Raw genomic sequence first — 23,004 nt, forward strand, 5'->3', positions numbered from 1 at the left:
CAGTGCGCGGCGGAGTTTGACCGGACTCTCCGGCCAAACACAAAAGGCGGGGAAGCCAGCGCAGCAAGTACAGTCGCCTGGTACCTGTGTCCCTTCCGTGTCCCCCCGTCCCACTGATGCTGTGTGCAGCTGTCCGCAGAGCGAGCGAGGGCTGCGGCAGTGGTCGCGTGCCGGCTGGCAAACCGGCAGGCTCCGTGAGGCCTCCCTCTGGGATGCTGCAGGGGCTGGCTGACGTTTTTTGTTAATGTATCCTCGAAGAAATGGTGTTGACGATTCCCTCCCTCTTCCAACATGAAAAATGTTTTCTTATTAATTCTGAGCTATTGATTCTCCTCCACGCTATGGTAGGAAATGCTTTTAGCCGTTCTCTCCTCTGCTGGTAAATGCTTTGCGATATTCCCAACGCCTCCTAAATAAACACTCGCTGTCTTTCAAGGACCTTCTTCCCAACAGCGCAACTTGTGTAAGAAGCAAATGGAGTGGACAAATGGCACAGCTTATTTTTTCATGTATTGCTTTCCAGTGTTTGTAAGGGAGAGTCAACTCTACAGAGGACCTATCTGCTCCTTCTCTTTTTGATCCTGATAATAGGTGAAAGGGCCAAAAAGGGCAGAAGGCGGCAGCTTTCGCTGGGACTAGACAGCCAGAGGAGACTTGCAGCAGCCTCTGCGGCCCCCTGCGGCAGCCGGGGGAAGGCGAGGTCTCTGGGTGTTGCAGCAGCCTCGTGGTCCTCTCCACTCCATGCAGAAAAAAGCATTGCAAACTAGGGAGCCGGGCATGGGGCAGGGAAGCCCAGGGAGGGCGCACACGCCTGCCCAAGGCAGCTAGAAACCACCTCTTTCCTTGCCACGAAAGCGCTGTGCTGTGAGGGAGGAAAGAGCACGGGGCCGTGCAGCCCAGACTCTGCTTCTGGATGGTGTCCATGGAGCCCCGACAGGGATCTTGTCCGTTTTCCTTTGCTATGACTGGACATCACCGGAAAAAATTGAGTTAGCCGGGCGGATGCTGGCTGTGGCACCGTGGACAGTACATACCGTGTTCAGCGTTTTGATGACTAAGGCTACACCCATTCAGAGAAACCTGTCTGCAGGTGCTGTAGAGGGAAACCTCACTAGTACCAGGGAAACTTCACCACTTTCTTTGGTAGAAGCAGAGCAGAGCAGGCTCTTGGTGGCAGAAAGCTTACTAGGAACAAAAAAGAACAGTTGGAAAAACCTCTGGCAGCCCCTCTGGATCCAGTTTCATTAGTCAGACGAAGGCGGCAGAGCGCTCGCCAAGGGCTGGGCCATCGGAGCTGGGGAGCGCCCCGCGGCAACGCAGCTCCTGCCTCCCCTGCCAGCTAAATAACGCGTGGTTGGGTGGTCCTGTAAGGAGCTTTCTCATTCACCACGAAGGCGAAAGCCTGACCCGGGAGCCCTGCTGTTGAGAGAAAACTGGCCACGAGGCACCCGCAGCACAACTCACCAGGCTCCCCAATGGCTCATTTCCAGTGTTCAGATGCTTTTCCTCCTCTTGGACTAGAAGCAGTTTTGACAAGCCCTAGCTTTTTGTTGGGGACCAGCGTGCTCAGGGATAACGACAGGCACGAGAATACCAAAGTGCACTCCTGTACGCGACAGTGGTAAATAAGTATAGGAAAGAAATAGTCTTTTTGTACTTATGTAATTTGGGAATGGAACTGACTCGCGTATTATTTTCCTTTCTTAAGTGCTGGAGACTGAAATATGCCTGTCCAGGACAGACTGAGCAGTGTCAGGGCGGCATTTCCTCTGTGTTACAGCATTTGTGGGATCACCACCAAAAAATGCTGCTCATTTCTGGAATTTGCATGGGGTGCTGGGAACTGCAAACAGCTTCAGAAGAAGAGCTGCAAGGATAATTCAAGACTTGGAAAACTGGCTTTCCAGCGAGAAAATGGAGACGGCTCCATTGATATTTATTCTCTCTAGGAAGGTTGAGACGTGATCGGGTCAGCAATGTAGGGAAGAGATTTCTGCTAGAGATGGCTTTTCACAGGGAAGAACAAGATGAGATGCAGGTGAACCCAGACACACATAGTGAAGAAATGAAGACACATGTTCCAAGGAGCATGACTAATTCACCACTGGCACAGCTAACTCAGGGGTGTCACCTAGGAAGGAGTTTCCTCCCCTTGAAGTCTCTATTATCAGATTTTCTTCCCAGAAAATATCCTCCAGCTCAAAGTGAAGTGATGCAATTGAGGGAAGAGCCACTATTATAGAAGTGTGACTGATCATAATGGTTTCTTTCACCTTTTAAAATCCATAAGCAACAGCAATACCTGTTCTGATTTATGCCACCTCCAGCAGTGTCTTTCTTATCTAGCAAGTGACCAAGTATTCCCAAAGTAGTTTGTATCTCCCTGTTTTCCGACTGCCCCCCCTTTGATCACCAAAAGCCTTTGAAATGAGACTCGCACACACGTTTTTGGAATGCTCTCTTTTGTTTTGGGAGAGGCCAGAGGCGCTGCTGGCGTGTGCTCGGGGCTCAGCCCGGGCCCCGGGGGAGCTGCGGTGGGTGGACCCGCGCTGTGCCCGCGCACTGCCTGGCCGCGGCTGCTTGTTGCTCCCTGCCGTCGCTCAGAGGCTCATGAGACACGGGTAGCGCTTGCGCGGAGTTTCAATCTTCACGACACTGTTAGGTCCTACAGAGTACACCACCTCGTCTTCGTCCACCCCAGGAGGCAAGCTGATTTCCTTTCTGATGTTCTTGTAGTTATACTCCTTCCCTCTTATGGTGCTATATTCCTCCTCGTGCTCAGCTAACACTTTAACCTTCCCATCTTTCACCTTTACGGTAACTTCATCAGGGTCAAAACCCTTCACATCCATCAAAGCTAATAGTTTATGATCATGGGAGGAGTTCAATGTCTTATTAAGTCTTCTTCGTGTACTGAAATAAAAACAAGAAGACAAGCTTTCAGTCCAGCTAATAGAGGGAAGGGTGGTTGCCCTTGAGGACAAGAGAAGTAAATAGGAAACTGTTGGGTCTTTCTTCACATATACCCTGATGCACAGCACGGGTGTCTACTACTGTGCATGTCTACACTGTCAAACTGAGCACACGCTGCTTCTTTGCATGCTTCAGCAATAAGGAGCATTTTGCTGTGCACTCTTCACATGGGGCACCCGTGAAGATGAAAAGTCTTTCACCTGGATATACAGAAGCCACTGTTCCTCTTTCACAGGTAAACTTTTTTCCCCCCAGGAAGCCAGGTGTGCCCATGTTACGCCCTGTCCTAAATTTTCAGTGGATAGTTACAATAAATTATATTTTCCAGTTAGGCGTTTTGTTTAAAGTGATCAGTGGAGAAGAGACACATCTGGCAAAAAATACAAAAATGCTCAGGCAAAGCTGGGCTGCAGGCTTGCTGATCTGGCTGGAGCTTGCTTATTAAAATGATTTCTAATACTGCCAAACAGCAACTCTGCTCAACCAAAAGAATAGCTGTTTTTCAAGCCATTTGTAAAGCATACAATAGGAGGGTAACCTCAATTAGAATAGGCTAAACTGGACACAAGGCAACAAATTAAAAAGAAAATGTGTGTGACGGAAGAGGAAATGGGGTAACAAATGAGAAAACACGCATGATCACGAAGGTGAGAAATCCCAGAGTGGTTCATTGCTAAAGTACACCAATCGCAGAAAAACCATTCCTTTTAAACAAGCCTACAGTGATTCAGCAGGGCACAGTGTTTTTAAAGTGGACTTTCTGTGCTCTCTGAGAGCTGGCTCCTCCACCTACCTCTCCGGTCTTTTTACATTGCTTGTTGGAGGAGGATAAGACTCTGGGAAAAAGAGTCGGTCATTCAGAGCAGTTTTAGGGGTTTTTTTGTGGGAAGGTGATGGTTGAATTCTCCAGCCCGACAGGCTGAAATGCTACTCTGGCGTGATTTCAGATGAAAGTGGTAGAGATTCGTTCACAGATTCACTACCGATTTCCTACCCATTCTCGCGAGTGCGGCACAGACCGGGACAGCGAGCCCGGCCCCAGGGTCGACGGCTGCGGGCAGTCCCGCGGGCAGCTCCCGAAGCCCTGCAGCTGCGATGCAGCAGGGTTTCCACGCGCCTCACTGAGATTTGGGTGCGTACCTCTGCAGCCGGATGCCGCACTTGCCCAGTGCTGACACTCGGGGCACTGATGAAAAACTGGGCTCTTAGAGCAGCCGGGGAGCCGGGAGGGCCCTGCCCGACGTGGGCTGCCCGACCGCCCCGCGTGAGCTGCAGCAGGCAGATAAGTTTGAAGCAACCCCACAGCAACTTTCAGTTTCGCTGAAGTCAGTGTAAAATTAACCCCGGGGTCAGGCTTTTCCCTCTAACTTCTTTGCACCCGCTAGATAACACATGCGGCAGCCTATGGCTGATGGTTGCAGCTCTATTGGTAATGAAAATGCCACATTTTTAATTGGCAAGATCAAGGGCCTGTCTCTAGGCACAACAAAACAGAGCTCAAACAGAAATTCGGGTAGTTCGAGTTTTGAGTAGGGAATAAAAATACGGTAAATACAATAACAGGCTTCCACCACCGCCTGATTACCAAAGGGTTTCTTACATTTCTTACCCCTTTTGCTTTCTAAACATCTCTTTGTGCCTTAACTCTAATGGGAAGGCTTCATCATTTAACCGGTCCCTTCCGGTAGCGCTATATTTTATTTTTATCTATGCTAAAGTCAATCTGGAGCTCTATTGACAAAATAACATCATCATTGCGGTGGTCAAAATGGAAATTTAGAAATCCTGAAACTCATCCCTCCTACTTCATATTTGGGAACACATGGCCAGACATGCCTGGCCTGCTGCTACCGCGCACCGCCACGTACAAGCCCCTTTTGGATACCGAGGAAAACGATAACCTGTTTTTATGTTGGATAGACTTAAATTGAGTTTACAGTGAAGATGGGCTTTGAGCAGCTTTGGATGCAGCCATGTGCTTTTGTTTAGCTTTGGACACAGCTGGCAAGATGATGGAAGTCGCATTTTTTCATACTTAAGGTCCAGAGTATTTCACATGCTGCACAAGCGGTGCCACATGCTTCCACTTTCTCCAAAAATGTCCCCCAAACTGGTGTTTGCGTCCTGTCCTGCTTATCTATTTCTGCCCTCGACATTCCCCCACTCCTGCCTTGCAAGCGGCGAACCCCGGGGAGAGCCCGCGGCCGGCCGGCCCGTTACCTGGCCAGCTCGCGCTCCAGGTTGAGCTGTGCCCGGAGGAGCCTCCTGTCGCAGGCGGCGAGGCAGGACGCGCGGCAGGCCAGGTCGCAGAGGCAGCGCGGGTAGGGGTGCAGGGCGCAGCAGCAGTGCGGGTGCAGGTGCCGGCTGCACACGCAGGGCGGCAGGGGGTCGTCGCAGAGCCGGTGCAGCTGCAGGCGCAGGTCCAGCACCCGCAGCTGCCTCCTGACCTCCCGGTCCGCTCTCCGCAAGTCCTGCTTGGCGTCTTCCAGAAAGCGGCTGCACAGAGACATGGTCGCGCTTTAAACCATAGTAGTGCACAAGTACAACCGTGGCGGCTTGCACTCGTGGGGGAAAAAAATTTGCCCGGAGAGCTGTGGGCCAGACGTGGGCTGTGGAAAGGGGCCCGGACCCGCTGCGGGGTCCGCGGGCGCTCTGTGAGGTGGCGGGCGGCGGGCGAGCGCCTCACAGCCCGCGTCGCCCCGGGAACCGGGGAACCGGGCACCATCCCACCTCTCTGCTCCGTTCTTAAACTTAGTCCTCTGTCGCAATTCACAGCGCATTTGCTTTCTCAGCTCCTGGAGCCGTTTCCCACAGCCTTCCCCTCAGCGGTGCTTTTTGCCGGGGGGGCACTCGCCAGAGCGGCCCCCTTCCCGGCTCCCGGAGGTGGTGGACCCGGGGGGGCCAAGCCCTGCACGGCTTCCCCGGGGCAAGCGTCCCACCTGCCCCATGTCTGCCATTTCAGAAACTCCCCATTTTATCGTTTGAAGCTCTGTTTTCCTGGGATTTTTTTCTAGTTATTACAACAGTTTTACATGTGGCTTCGAAACCTGCTGCTCCCGTCAGTAATGTCTCACCTACGCCTGCTCGCTCTCTGCACAAAGGCCTCGCTTTTTCCCATGAAGGACATTTGAAACATGCAGAAATGGAAGCTTCCTTTATGCACTTTAATCGATAGCTGCAATTAAGGTACTTTTGGGACCACTTAGAGAACATACCTGAGAACACACACCTTTAATAATATTTTTGTCTCCACTCTCACACCATGTTAAACAAACGTGGAGCTAACAAAAGCAGACCCAGGTATTCATCTCCACTCGGAGCCCTACAGATGTTACTTTGCAGCCTTCATCTGAGGGCACGCCGGAAAGCAGTGACGTTTAGGCAGGAGCAGATGACATGGCGATTTCAGCCAAGAGAAGAGAGCGAAAGCGTTTTTCACCCTGGCGTTATTTTACAAGGAGGAGGACGCAGCTTGCTCACCGCACGCACCCAGGGCACGGCTACAGCACTTATCTGAGTGGACAGTTTTACCTTTCCCGATCTCGTGTGTGCTGGCTAACGTCTGCTCGCTCAGTGAGCTGAGAAGAGGTGCGTGAGTCATCAGCTCGCGCCTTGAGGGCTTCCCAAGCCACGATTTTCCGATTTTCCCGTCAGGTTGCTGCAGTGGTTTTGCTGCGTGAGTTTCGGTCTCAGCAATGCTGGCAGCACGTGCGGATTTGCCCCCCTCCCTGAAGGACACCTGTAATTTAAAGTAATCCTGAGCAGCCTTTACGCAGAAAGGTCTTGGTCTAAATCCGCTAGCTAGCAAAGCGCCAGGAGCGGGGGCGGCCGCGCTGCCGTGGCTGCACGTCGCCTGGCCCGAGCGGCCAGCAGCAGGGCAGCGCAGCACAGCGCTCCTGCCGAGAGGTCAGTGCACCCCCGGCCCCAGCTTCCCATGGTCGATCCTACTCTCCCAGCCGCGCTCTCTGCTGAGCGCTTCCCGGTAAGCTGTACCCAGGCCGTGAAACCAAGCGCCCAGTAATTCCTAACAGCGGCTCCCCCGGACTGCTCACGTGGGGAGTGACGCCCCGGGCCGAGAGCGAGGCAGCGCTGCAGAGCAATCCAGCCTGCCTTTCTGGACAAGCACCAGTATGGTCCTTCCAAAGTGTCTCTCTCTCTCTCTCTCTCTCTCTCTCTCTTTCTTCCTTCTCCCCTCCCTCCCTCCCTTCCTTCCTTTTCACTGGGCATAGATGAAATCTCAGCGGCCAGCTTGGATCAGCAACTCAGCACGGGACTGCTACATTTTTGGTAGAACGTATCTCCCCGCTTTACAACTGCTAGCTGTAACGGAATGCCAAAATAACCTCAGACTAGAAAATGTCCTTCTGGAAAAATGAACAGTAGTGTCTGAATCTCTCTCTCTGAGGCATGGGACACCACACAGTTGAGAAGTCTCTCTGACGCAGATGTGCTATTATTTGGGCAGAGGCCCTTGTCAAAGACAATGTTGGTCGGGTGCAAAATGTGCAAAGAGCTCCCATTGCTTATGACATTCTTCTGCAATCTTTTGTTCCAGGGTCATGTTTTTCCATGGCTGAAGCATATCGCTCCTGTTATTACAGGACCATCCAAAAATCTGTACTGTTGGTCACGTATAGAAAGAGACACATCCTCTGTTCCAAAGCGCCTACAGCCAAAATGGGGGAAATCAGAGCTGATGCCGGAGGCGGTGGCCGGGGTCCCGGGCTGCAGCTCAGGGCTGTCCGCTCATCGCCTGGAGGAGGCCGGATATGGTGGCAGCCAGGCAGGTGGTGTGAAAGCGGGAGCCAAAGAACCGAAAAGAGGAGCAGGTCACAGTTCAGATTGCACAAAAACGTGTGAGGCTCCTGTTGGACATGACTCATATTAAAACACTGGTCTATCATACACAGGTATAAATTCAAACATTCAGATAACTTTGGTTTATATTTACCTGATTAAACAGTTGCTATATTCGTATTGACCAGCAAAGAAAAATCTTTGTTAAAAGCCAAATGCTTACATACATACTTATAAGGCAAAACTTCATAAAAAAACGTAATTCCCAGCAATGATACTCACCATCAGCTTCTATCCCATCATCTCTAAAAAGTGTTGTAGCCCAAGACATAAACCATATTTCCTCAGCTTGTCCTGTGACAAAAAAGCCAGTCCCAGCCTTAGTGGCATCAACATACATGTCTCTGGCATCTGCAGACTGGTGAACTGCATGATGTGTCATTTTCCCAAGGGGCAATAAGAGTTTGGCTTTTTAATAAATCAAAAGAGCCAGCTTATTTTATATTGAATGGTGGTTTCATCCAGAAAAAATTGCTTTATGCTTTATTACTCATAAAAGGCATCACTTTTTTGGTCTCAAGACAAATCTTTTATTTAAAAGCTTAATTCAAAAACTGCCAATGTGTGAACAGTCCCTGCTGTATGAAGTCTGTATACCTTTCTGACTGGAATATTTTGTCTTTAAAACTCTGACAATCTCTAGTCTCTCTGGCTCCACATGAAAGACTTTCAGGAGGTCTCTCTCGCATGGTAAGAGCCTGAATCATTTATTTTGCAGAGGAAGTTTTGTGTGCCAAGTCACATCTGAAGATACGAGATCTGGAGCAGACCACTCAAAGTGAGTATCAAACTAAATCTTTCTGACAGAGTCCTAGGGGTACGTACAGCACGAGCCATTTTTAAGGAAGGAAACCGAACACAAAAACACGTGTTGAAATAACACAGTGTTTGTGCACGAAAAGTGATGACTTGAAGACAGTCCGTGGGGCTGACCTGGGAGCCTCTCAAGGGAGGATCCCGGTGGGGACCAAACCTGCCAGCCCCGCACGCCCACCAGCCGCGGCGGTCCTCGGCCCATGCACACGTCCCTGCGAAAGTCCCTTCCCGGGCAGCGGCCCGTACCTCGGGAGGCCGGCAGCTACCGCAGCAGGCGGTCCGCTGGTCCTGGGTCTGTGCCGGGGAGCGGACCCCCCCACCGCCTAGTCCTGGCAGCCAAGCGGTGCCGTGAGGACTCTGGTTCCCAGGCCCAGGCACATGCGAATGAATTAAGAGCAGTGTGTATTAAGAGCTGTTGTGTGACTGAGTCATGAGTATTGTTTTCAGGTTTAAAAATGTATGGATAATCCCCTTTTTATTTTTTTAACTGTAGTTATTTGTTACTCTGAAGTCCATGCTACAGTCCATGCTCTCATTGCAAAATGTGGTTTAATAAAGAAAGTCTTGACTCTATGCAAAATGTGGACTTGTTTTTGTATAGCGGGACTCTCCTTAAAATGTACCTTAAAGTCTTCCACAGCTTCTGGGAATGTCATATCCCCCCTTATGCCAGAGGACTTGACCTTTGCCGCCCAGGTACACTCACCCGCGAAAACGGAGCAGTGTTTCACCCTGACCCCTACCACAGTCAGTCACTCACCGCCTGGCAAAGGGGGGCACGGGCAGCCATGAAAGAACTGCCAGACCGGAGGTACTTGGTTCTCCCGGGGCTGCGTGCTGCCCCCCGGAAGGCTGAGCGCGGGATTGCCAATGGCATGGCACGTCTTGCCTGAGACCTGTCAGACTGTGAGGCATTGAACTCTGAATTTTCATGATCCTAATTACCATCCTTACACCCCCTTTTCCTTAATTTAATATTTTGGCAGTAAGGCCACAAAGTGTTCAAACTGCAAATATATAGCAGCAAGGCCCACTGAAGTAAGTAGGTTCATAACTTACACTGGGTCTAGATTTGACCCTAGAGCTACCTACCTTTCAAATTTTTTGTCTTTTTTTTTAGTTCTAGTGGCTCTCAAAAGATCTGTGAATCACCTAAAAATTATGTGGGGGGAAAAAAGAAAACAGCTAGCAGAATAAAGCAACAGCAAACGTTCCCATCTCAGGTGCCGCCAGTGGCAGATGCTGTGGGGAGGCACTGGGTGCTCTTTAAAGCATTAAAGGACATTTCAGATCCTGGTTTTGAACGAGAGATCAGAAGAGAAAAGCTGAAGCCAGATCAGGGAGAGAGACACTAAGAAAAGCTGGCTATGACAGAAATAACCACAATGGCTCTCATGGCAAGCAACCAAGGACAAACTTCTACAGTTACCTTTCGTTGGCCTCATAGGCCACTATACAGTAGCAGACCACTGTGATCCCTCCTGCTAACTCATCTGAAAGGATTACATAAAACTCCTTAATAAAACATATGAACACAGAGTTGCTGCTTTTCTAACAGGCAGCCACTGAAAGCCAGAAGCGCCCTGTGAGACGGAGGTTTTGCTGGCATTAGGACAGGTGAACATCATCTTCAGACTGATACATTATGGTCCTTCACTTTGGTAGTTTGGGGCCTGTCCAAAACATTCAAATCCCAAGAAAAGAGCCTGAACATTACACTCCCCTGCAGTTTTTTCTGCTGAGGAAGCTAGTTTTAGCAGCTGAGACATCTGGAACCAAGGGAAATCTCCTCCAGCACTTCCAATATGCTTCCAGTCTATATTTATTCTTATTTCTGGGCAGAAGTGAAGATTTTGCTGCCAGCACTTGCAAACACCACCCTCGGAGTGCAAGGGCACCTCTCTAGCATGTGCAAGCTCCCACCCAACCTGGCGTTAAAAAGACCAATTTGTCTTGTGGCCATGCTTGGATGATGCCTGGCATGGTGGGGGAAAGGACGTCTCAGCTCCCATTACCTAGTGGCACTGGTCCAAGTGTACCCTCACCTGCCCCATGGGGTGGTCAGGCCCTGCCAAGGCTCTCCTGCTGCTCCACATCTTCCACATATGCCCTGCAGCCATGTCACTGGTTTGGCATCAGGCAGGCAAGTTGAGCAGGCTACTTCCTAGCCGGTCACGCTGCCACTTGCCCAAAACCACAGGGAACCATAAGGGTCTGAGCCCCATTGCCACCCCACTCACCTATGGGGCAAAACCTTTGCTTATTCCAGTTTTTCTCAGACCTGCATTTCTCTGGAGAGCGTTGCCATGTGTTTAGGCTCATGGCACATGACCCTAAATACCAAGCAGAGGGACCCGTGTGTAAAATCAGCTCTCTGAGGGGAGCACCACACATGCTACATAGCTTCCCATGGGCATAGAGGACAGGGAGCCATCCAAGCACAGGCTTGCTGAGCTCCCCTCTGCCCCTTTCCCACCCCGGTATCACTGGCTGAAGCACACCATGTCATGCAGTTCCTGACACATGGTGGCTCTGCTTCGGGGACCGTGCCTGCTTTTTCTCATCTTACCATGTCCTGAAATCTCCTGGGAAATACTGCAGTAGATGAAATGCAGTGTCAGCTAGTGCCGTCTGTGACAACAATTAATACAGGGGTATCAATACTGTTTTATAAATATTTCCTGAAAAACCTGTGCTTGGAACTGCTCATCCCCAAGGGCACAAACATTCCAGAACTGTCAACAAAAAAACCCAGTTTGATATCTTTACTGGTATTTTCAATCAATCTTTAAAAATTTAAAAGATTATCTGCAGGCAGAACATTTTTAATGCTCTGAAAACTGGGCTGTAGTTTTTAAACCAAAAGTGAATATACACTGCTGAAAGTAATTTGTAGTGTTGTTTCCCTTTAGAGACATCAGCTATGCAAGACTTGTATGCTGGCAGTGTGCTTTTTCATGCCTCTATTGTTGGTTTTAGTTAAAAAAACACTCTAAAGCTTTGGTCTTCCCTGTACAAATCAGTCACTTTGCACTTAGGTGGATGGGTGGCCTGACAAGACAACTTAATAGTTATTTTTCATCTTATGCTTTATGATGTTTCTATAAAGATCTACATAGCGATAACCTACTTCCTAAGCTTTGAGCAGAAGTGTGCCACAGCTTTGGCTGTGATAAGTGACTCTCCTGTTTGTAGGTACTTGTTAGAGCCTCTAACCAGTTTTGGGAGGCTGCTGCTGGCTCTTTCTAGCATTCTGGCACTTTTTGCAAATTACAGCAGCTGGGTATTGTAAATTTAGCTTCAGAGCTGTCTCAGTTGCTTGCGATCCTTGATTTCCAGTAGTATCTCCACATGGTCTGTGGATGTCTTTCTTAGGAAAGGGATCTCAAAAACATTCAGATGAGAAAGACTGATCTGTCTCTCCTTTGTCTTTTCAGGCTTCACTTCCTTTGGGTCATGATATTATAGAGAAACCCATGGTGCAAATTGTTCAGAGGAATCAGATCCCACCTCAGCCTCGTCCACCAAATCCAGCAAACATTAACAATAAACAGCCCGGAATTACTGATGTCACCTGCTTAAAGTACAGCAAGAGGAATGTAGGACTGATAACGCATTTGGTATTGGGAAGTGGACAAACTGTGCACAGGTTGGCAAACCGTAAAGAGAAGGTTTGGATTTGATGCTGATACCAGAAGAATGGCAGAGAGGAGGGAACAAGGTTTCCCTTAGGGATGCCAAGCCAGTGGTGCCTGGGATGAACTGAGATGCTAGGGAGTCCTTGTCCTGAGCGTAGTCATGTCATATCTCAGCTAGGCTACAGAGACATACCCAGATGGCCCATAAACTGGCTTAAGTTTTGGCTGAATACTCCAAACCATTCAGAGTGTGAGTCTTGTCTCCTGCTACCTTCTGTGTCCTTTTTTCCCAGCTTCTTCCATGGTCTTGTTTCTCTCTCCCTCTGAAAAGATGCTGGTGTAGTTGGCATTTTCTTGGTCTTAACCAACTCGGTGCTCATTCAAGCTCCCTAGCCCCAAGCAGGCTGTTCAGCCTCTGCCTGAGGCTTGTCAGTGTCCACGCCTGAGCTCACAGGGCCACAGGCACCTTCACTGCCCTCCTGGGTGATACTGAGTGATGGGCTACTCCTCTCACAGTGGTGTTTGTTGTGCTAAATTGCACGAACAAAAGGAGCCCAGAACCTCCTCGGTCTGCTTGTTCCTCTGTCTTTGTGGCTTTGTAGGGACAAACAAGGAAACCGCTGAAAGATGAAGAAAGGGTGGCAGAATTCTTTTCTTTGTGTTATTTATGTCTTTGGGTGGAGCGGAAGGGACAGAGCTTTTGGGACCACCACGCAAAGGGCTAGGTGACATCAGCTGGACAGATGAAAGAAAAGAGGTAGAAGGAAGGCAGAGGCAAAGGTGCTTCTGCACGTTGCTTTGTGGGAGAGATGGTGGTTGTGGACTCCACTGTGGAGAACTCGAACTCTCTCCACAGTGCAGAGCTAGAGGCAGGTGAAGGAGAGACAACTGCCCCTCTCTCCGGCTTCTTGCAGCTTATCCACAGGCAGACCCTTAGCTGTGTGCTACCATCACATAGCACCAGATGAGGAAAAAACACAAGCTCTCCCATCACAGCTGTGAGATTGACTCCCTGAGGGCAGATACTGCATCTTAAGGCATGACTATAAACAGGTGGAACAGACTTTTCTGAAGCTTATCAGGGCTCCACCAGAGACTTGTGCCAGCTCCTGCAGAGCAGCTAGAGAGATGCGAGGCATTACTGCCCTCCAGCTACTTGCTACCGCAGCCCACCTGAGCTACTGCAACAGGCTGCAAGAGCCTTTCAGCCAAAGCCAGCCTGATTAGCTCAGATGATTGCTGGGGAGGGATGAGAAGGGCTTTGCAGGCCATTTGAGCTGCCCAGCTGAGCCCAGGTTGTCCCCAGGTAACACAAGGTCACCACTGGATGGGGATGTGAGATCTGACTGTCCCCTACATTGTATGGATTTTGGAAGGGAACATTTTGTCATTTGCAGCTTAAGAGAATACACAGAACAGAAATAAAAAACATCACACACCTAGCTGCTAGGAAGGTATCTCTTCAGCAAAGCTGGCATGAGAGATGCCCAGCCTTTGCCTTTCACTCCCTCATGCCATGTATTTCTCTCAGGGCTATCTCTAATCCAGCTCCTTTCAATGATTTGGTTTATGTCAAGGACCCACAGATGTAGCAGATCATTCATTTTTAGCTGGAGGCAGGGGAGGAAAGTGTGGTCAGGGTGGGAGGGCACCTCTTCCAGAGACAGTGGCACACTGGTGAGGCCATGTGCTTGTAAAGCCATGTGTGGAGCTGGTGAACTGTGGAGGAAGCACAGGGACAGGCAAGCAGCTTTCTTTACTAAGTAAAAGAGAAGTGGGACTGCACCAGTTTGAAACAGCTTCTCTAAAGTATCTGCTTCTTTTACAGCAATTCCTGAAAATATGTGACTCTAATAAAGGGCTGGGTTCCTGACTCATGAGAAGCAGTTTAATTTACAGAAGCAGCTCACTCCTGGGACAGACTAATCTGCCATGTGTTAAACAAGCATTTCTTGATGAGCTGCTCCCACGTAGCCGGGGCCTGTGTCCACTCCTTCATTTCCTCCCAAGTTCCTCAGCAGTGAGGCACCTACCCAGGCTTGATCTGCCCCAGATGTGAGTGGGCTGGATAGCTGAGCTGGGGCGTGAGAATCTGTGCCGGAAAACATTGTACGTCATGACTAATGCTGCCGTATGAGCTGCCAGTGCCTCTGGGATGCATCAGGAAGATCTCTGTGTTGCAGGAAGGTGAGCTACTATATAATTATTTCCTTCAAGCTGCAGGAGAACTTGTCTGCTCTTCTGGGCACGGATGGGTAATTATGGGCAGACACAGTGTGTAAATGACTTGGCCTACATCATTGCTGCAGAGCTTATGACTTCTCAGTCACCAGCGAAGTGGCACCTGGGTTCTTGCTGGTATGCCTAGCTGGCGCAGTCTGAGAGGGGCATCAAGCGCAGCTGTGAAGGTATGTGGATGGATGGGAATTACTTAGAGAACAAGTAAAGTCTGTCTTGAAGGCCTGTTCTCTGCCAGTTCAAGAACGAGCTCAGTTCCTTTCTCCTGTGGGTTGGAGTGATTTCAACAACATGGTTTGTTCCTCCAGCTGCTGGAACGGTTCCCATACTCCCCCTAATAAAGAGGGTTCTCCTTTATTGCATGTCATGCGGTGCGGTAAATGCCATGTGTGAGTCACTGACAATATCCTGATATTTGACTGTTCATTATTGGGATGTGAAAAATTACCAGGGGAAAACTGCTATGGTATGATATATGCTTCAGCTTAATCAAGTCCTTGTCCAGTGAAGTCATGGTGAATTTTGATTTCCGCTAAGATCAGGCCTTGAAACATATCTGGGTCTTTCAAGTAAGTGAAGTCCATCATTCAAGCCTAACTTGAAAATGCTATTTTTAACTTGTTTTTTCCTACAATGAAATGATATATCCTCCTGCTTTCAGCTCCAAGTCTGCTGTATTCCTACGGTGGCTACATGGTCAGGTTTAACCTACGGTGAGGAAGATGAGGTTTGAGGAGCCCACACACCACGGCATCTATCTCTGATTTGGCCACTGGCAATCTAAGTAGTTGTTCTTGAATTCAGTCCCACAGTGATACTAAAACGGCAACATCCCAACACAGTTAAACCAAACTCAAATTATGTTCTTTGTCTGTTTCTGAGCCCTTTAGGGTCCCTGGTTTTCAAGATCTTCCTGACACCTGTGAAACTAAGAACCTTCTTCTTAAAATGTAAAAGCAGAATGAAGGGATGAAAATTGGAAGATGTCTTTTAGACTACTGTGTACTGTCAGGTGTTACTGCCTCTCCCTGTCTTCAGTGCTGAGCTGGAGACCCAGAGTCTCACCAAAAGGACAGACTTAAAGATACTCCAAATGCCAGGAGACTTGCAAGAAACCCTCCAAACTCTGAGGGCTAGAAACACGGCTGCCTTCATTGCCCTTGCAAATATAATGGCTGAATTAGCCTGATTTTTCAAAGCATCTCTTGGTCTCTTTTGAGCAAGAACAGAATCGAGTACAGCAAGTACTGAGTTTGGCCAATATATTTTCAGACCTACCAGTCTTTGACAGTGTCTCTGACATACTGATTAACACATATTAACTAGAATCTCTTAAAACTCCAACCATGTTATTAAGTATGTTTTAAAGGTATATCTTTTATCCTAGTCTGGACTAACACTCATGCAGAAAGCAAGATGTTGTTTAACTGAGAGTACAATTGCATACAGACTACTGCAGCCTCTCACTGAAATCAGGTAACCATGAGCTCAAATAGATAACAATGATCATTTTCCCCTCTCCTAATTTCCATATGTGATGGAAGTAATTAGCCGTGTAACTGTGCACCTATGTGTCCAGCCAAGTATTGCTGAAAGGCTTGGAGCAGACCCAGGGAATCAGGCTCTTAAGCTCAGCCTCCTCTTCTTTCAAGCGACATTGGCTTCCCATACAAAGCCTGTTAGAATTAAGTCCTGTGGATGTTATTTCTGGATTCCCAATACGCTGTTTATGTAAATGAGACAATCCTTTGATATCCTCTTGGTTTTACCAACATATTTAACACTTTTTAACCTTCATGGGAAAAGACATTCATGTTATATCAATAACTGGGTTTTATGTCTTTCCTCAAGGAATTCTTTCTCCACTTGAAATTCATGATGGAGCAATATAGTTCCTTCAATTCAAATTTAAACAATTCATTCAGTATTTTACACTGACTTGCTTCTCACTCTGCTGTTCAGACACATCAATGTTTAGCCAACTTTAAAGGGGCTTTTCCTTGCTTTATTAGTGCTGTCTTAAGGTGCCTTCCTTTCAAACAACGCTTCTTGCAAAACCTCAGTGTCTCTTCCACTTCTGCTCTCCCTCTGGCACTCAGCAGCAAGGATATGAGAGCAGGGCTGCGCCTTCTTACATTTAAATAAATAAGTGTTCTTGTTCCAAACAAGGTCTGATCTAAATAGGCCAGACAGAAGGAAACAAGTGTTGCCCTTCCCTTTTCCACAGCAAAACACTTCATTAATTGTTGAACTGCTAATGGTATTATTCACTGTAGCTTTGCATCTTTGAATACAACTGAATCAGTGACAGACTTTTCCCCTGCACATTTCAGAGCACCAGAGAATCCAGCACTGTTGCCAATGAGGCTTTATCCCATCTGTACACAGCATCCTGGCTCAAAACATGCTGCAGCACCATGCCTTGGAGAGCAAAAGGCAGTGGCATGCCTGTCGCGACATGTCATTGGTACTCACTGAGTTTGCCCTTACTAGAGCCTTCTCTATCTCCAAAGCATCCCAAGATCTCCTCACTAGCTCTGCCTTTCTACCGGCTCACCGACTCCCCTCGCGTCACGGCCTCTGCAGCAGCTCTGCTGTGGCAACCCTGTAGGTGCAGGGGACGGGTTGTGCAGTCTGTTTGGAAGATGCATGCATAACAATTGCTTCCCAGTGGCACATCATGCAGATTTGGAGGGGGGTGATACTATGGAGTACCCAGAGCTTCTATCTCTCTCCATCAAGCCAGTCCATCCTTCCCAAAGGTAGTGTCTGAAAGCTGCTGCAGTGCTTAGTGGAGAAGAGCCTGCTGCTTAGACTGAAATTTCTTCCCTCTGACACAAACGGAATCATTTCCAGGGGCTTTCATCTCTTTTCTACAGTACAAATGGACTGCAGTAGTCTTCATACCCTAAAGTCACTCTGGCAATTCCCTTGCTTCAGCTTTTGTTTTCAGCCAACATTACTGTATTCCAACTGTTCCCATTTAGTTCAAACAGCTCAGCAAATTATGCAAGTCTGGCACCCAGAAGAGATTTAAATTGTGGAGCAGCTGAAGACAACTGCTGTCTATTCTTTCCAGTTATCAGGTGAATGAATGAGATATCTGAGTATTGCACAGTGAGTATTGTACAACTGGCCCTGAAAGGTAGGAACTCAGACATGAAATGAGTGCCCAGGGCCATTGGTCCTTGAGCGGTTTAGTAATTTTAGTCTCTTTGCGGATCTTGTTCCTGCATTTTAGGCATCTTGTCTACCTAATGTAAATAAAGAACAAAGTGTTTACTCTCTACAAAAAAATGCATTTTCTGCTGTTGATTAATAGTCTGACATCCACTTCTATTAAGGACCCTGTACAATCCTCTGGAAATGAAACTTGGCTTTGCTGCAGGTGTGGAAAGGAATGTACTGGTGCAATGTAATTGCATTACATATTGTTAATGAGAGCTCTTAGCTCTTTTATTTCTACAGCAACCATGTTCAGGTCAACAGAAAATAGTTTGTATGTACAAGGCCACCTTTTGTTTTCTTCTCTGCCAGTGATGAAGGTAAGGCCTCCCCCCTTGTGTGTGTGTGTGTGTGTGGGGGGGGTATGCCAAGGTTACTTGAATGCTGATAAAGTCCTCTGCATTTCAATCAGTGTGTTTAAGAAACTATTTCCCCTAAAGACTATGTTGACACAGCCATTGCCGTTCCCTTGGAAGAGGTGAATGAGAATTCCCTTGTGGCAGGCTTGCTGGACTGGCTTCAATATCACTAATCAAAAAAAGGGATTTGTCTGTCAGCAAGAATTGCTGTGCTTCTTGATGCTTATGCAAGGTTGTGCAGAGCAGCGAGAGTCTCAGAACGCATATTCTACTGGGAAACATGATTATTTCAAATATCCCTTCCTTCCAAATTAGAACATAATGTAAATGTTGTTTTGAAAATATCAAAATAAGCTTATTGAAGTCCTTTGTTTAGATGTTGGTGTTTTAATATTTAAGGGATTCATATTCAGTTGAAAAAATCTGAATTAAGTACTTGATGACTCTCTCATATCTCAATGAAATCAGTGGTTCTGTGAAACATTTCTATTCCTATCTGCTGGAAAAAAAAAACAGTCAGTTTTAATGAAAAATGAGTTACTAAATAAATCTGTATTGCTGGACACTCCAGAGTACCAAAGACATGTTTCTCCGGTGGTCAGCTCTCCTCACCAGTCGTCTTGGGTCATTTCTGTGACAGCTGCTTTCTGTGCGGATGGAGAAAGCCACGGCCTCTGGCCATGACAGAAAAACTAGCTTTGCCTTAGTTCTCTCAAGCTTTTCTTCCCTGTTCAGAGAGGGATGAGCAAGCAGTTCTTGTTGCCTGCAGGCAGTCAGGGTCTTCATGGCAAGGTGCAGCAATGATGGTGGCCAGGGAGGGTGGGAAGGACGAGTGGCGCAGCCGTACAGGTCCTACCCCATGACACTAAGCATGGGCCCTCTTTAGCAGTAGCAAAATGGGAGCTGTACCAGCCTTACTTTGTCTGGTGAGCATCCTAGGGCCTCAGGGATTTTATCTATAATATCCTCACAGCAGATGTAAATAACCCAGAGGCTAAAACTGAAGAGCTTCTGGCAGTTTTTTGCAGTCCTAGCAACAGTGGTGAGCTTAAGGAAAGGCTGGTTCAGAGCAGTGATGCAAACCTCTGCCTCAGAAATACCTGAAGGTGCCAGGTGCATCCTGAAATGGTTCCCTCTGCAGAGATGTTTCACTACTTAAGTGTTGTGAATACCAAATTTCTCAATTTAAAGATTTTCCATTTCATCGTATTTTTTTCTTTTCCGTTGCTGGCTTCCAGTTTTGGGAACACCTGGACACACAAAAAAACCCTGAATCATCTTCAAATGAAGCCAGTTCTGGAGCTATAAGTAAACTTCTCGAGGCTACGTGAAGAAGCCGTGTCTCTTCACCACAGGGGGCTGGAACTTCAGAGCAGCTTTGATATCACAGGTAAACCTGTTACTAAACAGCAGTCACATAGGGAGGAGAAAGAACCCAAGATAACTGTGAAGTATTATTATTCAAGATTTGTTCGAGTTGATTTTCTTCCTTGGTGGGTAATTATCAAATTAAATGGTTTAAGAATGAAAATTAGAAAAACTCTTCAAGAGGAAAAAAAAAAGTAGCCTCAGAGCTTGGTATTCTTTCCCAAGAAACCTATGAAGTATCTCTTATAATGTGAGAACAGTAATTTAATTGTATTATAAAGCAGACTAGAGAAATGCAAGAATGTGACAGACAAGCACTTCCAGACACCTGTGACTATAAAAATCCCATTTCGCAGCATGAGTGCTCTCTAACCGCATCCAGAGGGCTGCATTTGTGAAAGAGATCAAAGGCAGCACAAAACTGTTGTCCTTACCATCCCAGTTTTAGATGATCTCTGAATCCCTCCATGTGCTGCTGTGCAAAATTTTGATTCTTTCCCTTGTTCTCTGGCCATGCTGTTAGAATGTGAGATAGGGTCAGAGAGCAATTTCTGGTATTAATGAGGTGTTTAAAATGAAGCCTGCGCTTTGATGAACCATACCCATGACACCCTATTTTAGATGTTGTGATCACTGAGATAGCCCTCTTGCTGGAGTGGGAGGTGTTCCTCTGAGTCAGGTCTGCAAGGGCTGCTGCTTGGGACGAGGTGATGTTACCTATGCACATGGATGGTGGTCTGGTGATGAGCAAGTGTTGGATTTGCTCCGGTGGGATGCTTTGGAGAAGACCCTCTCCCATGTCCAACTGGAAGATATTCTTGTGCTGCTGCAGTCTGTCCTAGTTTGAAGAGTCAGATGGACTTGCGGGCTGCATGTGGCTGTGGATTGCACGTGACTGAGCGCACCACGTACAGGAGCTGCTGGGGCTACCGTCTCGGTGTTACCACAGTCACGTTTCTCCTTGTGTCACACCTGTGTTTGAACTTGCCTTTCCTGTTTCTCTCCACTAGCCAGCAGCTGCATATCCGGCAGTGTGACGTGCCTGCATCCTGCTCTGCTCCGTATGGCACTGGGTGCATCATGAGTGCAGGGATCCCACAGGCACGTAGTGACACATGGAAACTTGTGGTTGAGAACACGATTCACAGGAGGATTACATCCATGCTTCAGGGCAAATGTGTCTGCCAAAGAAGCAGGGCAAACGGCCATGAGAGGGGACTGCTTTGGCCACCTGATAGCAAGCCAGGACCATGCGTCCCCAGAGCCTTGGCGGCAGCAGCGCTGCCCTCTGCATGGGGCCAGGCAGCCTGCTCCCAACGTGCCTTGGGGCTATTTGCTTCACTTCACTTCACACCTCTACAGCAAAGACAGCTGCTCCTGCCTAGCTTTCCTCTGCAGCCCAGTGGGGAACTAGGTGCTCCCAGGACGCAATTAATCCTGTCGTCAGCTCTACAGCAAAGTGGGTCAGTGACCATTTCTCCCCACTGGCTACACAAGAGGTGCAGAGAGGTAGCTTGGAGGTGGGTGTCCGCACTGTGAAAGCAGGTGGAGTGAGTGCTGCCTTTCATGTCCCAAACTGTGGGAACTGATAGTCTTTGGATGTAATCTTACTCTAGCTAACATCACTGAAAACGCTTTCTGTGTATGCATGTAATCCTTTTTGAAACTCAGAAAGCCTGGTCTGAACTGGGAAAGCTCCAGATTTCCCAGTTGGTACAGCTCTCAGAAAGTTTTCCTGTATCAGAAACTACACTGGAAAAATAAACACTATCTTTTAATTAATAGCTGAGTTTCAGCCACTATAGAATGTCTTAAAGCTTCTTCTGCAGCATCACACAGGCACACAACTAATGAACATTGCTAGACCATCCAGTGTAGAGCTAGTCTAAACCTGTCAGTAATATCCAAGGCTGATTCCATATGTTAATTATATGTTGTGTAAAAAAGGATTTCCTAACAAACAGCTTTTTTTAAGCTAAACTGAAGATCTGGGTATTTCCTTTTTTACATGTCAAGGGACTAGATAAACCAGAACGCAAAATCGTGTAACAGCTACACTTCACATGTCAGCATCGCATATCAGCATCACATCTTCTCCAGAGCACCTCCCTTCCAGTGTAAGGTATCTAAGGTATCCTGGTGTTTTAAAACGAACCTCTCTTCAAACGTGCATCCTCAGGCTCAACACACATTCCTGGTTCCTCTTAGTTTGTTGCACATCTTTCTTTGAAGGAGTGGAGACCCCAGCGTCCACCTTTTGAGTGCTAATAGCTTTGAGCTATGATGGGTCACCTCGGCACCTGAGTGCTGAGGAGGCTGGAATGTGCTGGCTGGGTTTTCACGAGGTAGCGAGGAGGAGCCGGGGCAGGCAGGAATTTGTCCGTGCTGCACCATCAGAGGCTTCCCACACAGAGGGAGTTTTATGGAGATGCTTAGACCATGGCCAGGTTGCACTGCTCGTGGTGTTCACAGCACTCATGACTATAGCACTTTGCCTCGGATCTCCCATTCTTGGAAAAGGCTATTGAGGAAGTGTAAAGAAAAGCAATCCTTGCAATACCTGATATCTCTAGGTGTCTTATCTCACTCATGAGCTATACCGACAGATGAAAAATTGTGTCTTTGCTGATTCCCTAATATTTTAGCTATCTATTTCCTTATAGAAGCAGGTTTGAATGGCATGTTTAGCTATGAAGTAGCTATAGGAAAGAAATCAAGTGTAAGAGGATTAAGAAATCATAATTATGGCTACTTCATACAGAAAAGGGGGCATTAACATGTGTAACTGACACTGTGGACCTGTAACTTTAACATTTTTAATAGATTCACCTTAGCTTTCTGGAGTGTCCCCACATAGAAAAAATGTCTGAGATGGCAACATGCTTGCATGAAATCTCTGCTTGCAAAAAACACACTGAGGCAAATCTCTGCTTGCAAAAAACACACTGAGACTAACTGCAAAAGAGATGGGACTCTGTGGTCCTGCCTCCAAAAGTGTTAGGCTGGCTAAGAATTACCATATTTAAATCTCAGCATTGGCAAGGTTAGAGCATAATTTCCCAGGCCAATGGAAACAAGGATCTTTCCTAAGAACCTCATTAAGATGACTGCAGACATGTGCTAGCAAAGCAGCATGATCAAACCTTGCCTGAATACAGATGTTCAGGTTTTAGCTGTAGTGTGGATAGAACCTTAATATCTAGTCTTTAGTGATGGCTCTGGGAATGGTTTACAATTCCCCGAAGCTACACTGATTTTAAGTGGACTGTGAGGCATTTCCTGACATTTCATTTAAGGAAATGTACGTGGACTACAATTTTGGACTTTAGTTTTTGGGAAAAATTCAGGCTGGGAAGTGGTTATAATTCTCTTGCAGGTGCATTCACTGCAAAACTGCACAAATGCATTGTAGAGGTTTCCTAGCAACTTCCTTTCACAGTCTCTCTGCTCAAATCTGTTTTGAGATGTGGGCTATCATAAAGCAGTATTTCTGCCTATTTAAATTAGTTTTGTTCTTTTAAGCTGGCAAG

At 47.5% G+C, this 23,004-nt stretch overlaps 1 protein-coding gene and 1 long non-coding RNA gene across 11 annotated transcripts in view; one reads left to right on the forward strand and one right to left on the reverse strand.

Moving 5' to 3' along the window:
- Positions 1–845: 845 nt before the first annotated feature.
- ODF1 (outer dense fiber of sperm tails 1) overlaps positions 846–23,004 on the reverse strand; it is a 33,803-nt gene continuing 11,644 nt past the window's right edge. For 3 of the 9 annotated variants that reach the window (XR_010388000.1, XR_010387997.1, XR_010387996.1), the window contains 2 exons: positions 6,505–6,712; positions 5,344–5,469 (listed from right to left, as the gene is read on the reverse strand). Coding sequence is in view for 1 of the 9 variants with exons in the window: in XM_064507639.1 (XP_064363709.1) it covers positions 2,601–2,913; positions 5,194–5,483 (603 nt within the window). In the remaining 8 variants the exon portion in view is untranslated. Of the gene's footprint in view, positions 2,914–5,193; positions 5,484–6,504; positions 6,713–7,316; positions 7,839–8,052; positions 8,125–23,004 lie in introns of those variants that run through there. The other 6 variants (XR_010388002.1, XR_010387998.1, XR_010388003.1 and 3 more) reach the window with 5 other exon arrangements.
- LOC135327615 (uncharacterized) lies at positions 14,206–21,256 on the forward strand. Of its 2 annotated transcripts, none has more exons than XR_010388005.1 (3): positions 14,206–14,471; positions 15,184–19,496; positions 20,485–21,256. It is a non-coding gene; the product is annotated as an uncharacterized LOC135327615 (long non-coding RNA). The 2 variants fall into 2 exon arrangements; XR_010388006.1 differs by having other exon boundaries at positions 16,856–19,496.

The sequence above is a fragment of the Dromaius novaehollandiae genome, chromosome 2 (genome assembly GCF_036370855.1).
Source record: "Dromaius novaehollandiae isolate bDroNov1 chromosome 2, bDroNov1.hap1, whole genome shotgun sequence".
Lineage (NCBI taxonomy): Eukaryota > Metazoa > Chordata > Aves > Casuariiformes > Dromaiidae > Dromaius > Dromaius novaehollandiae.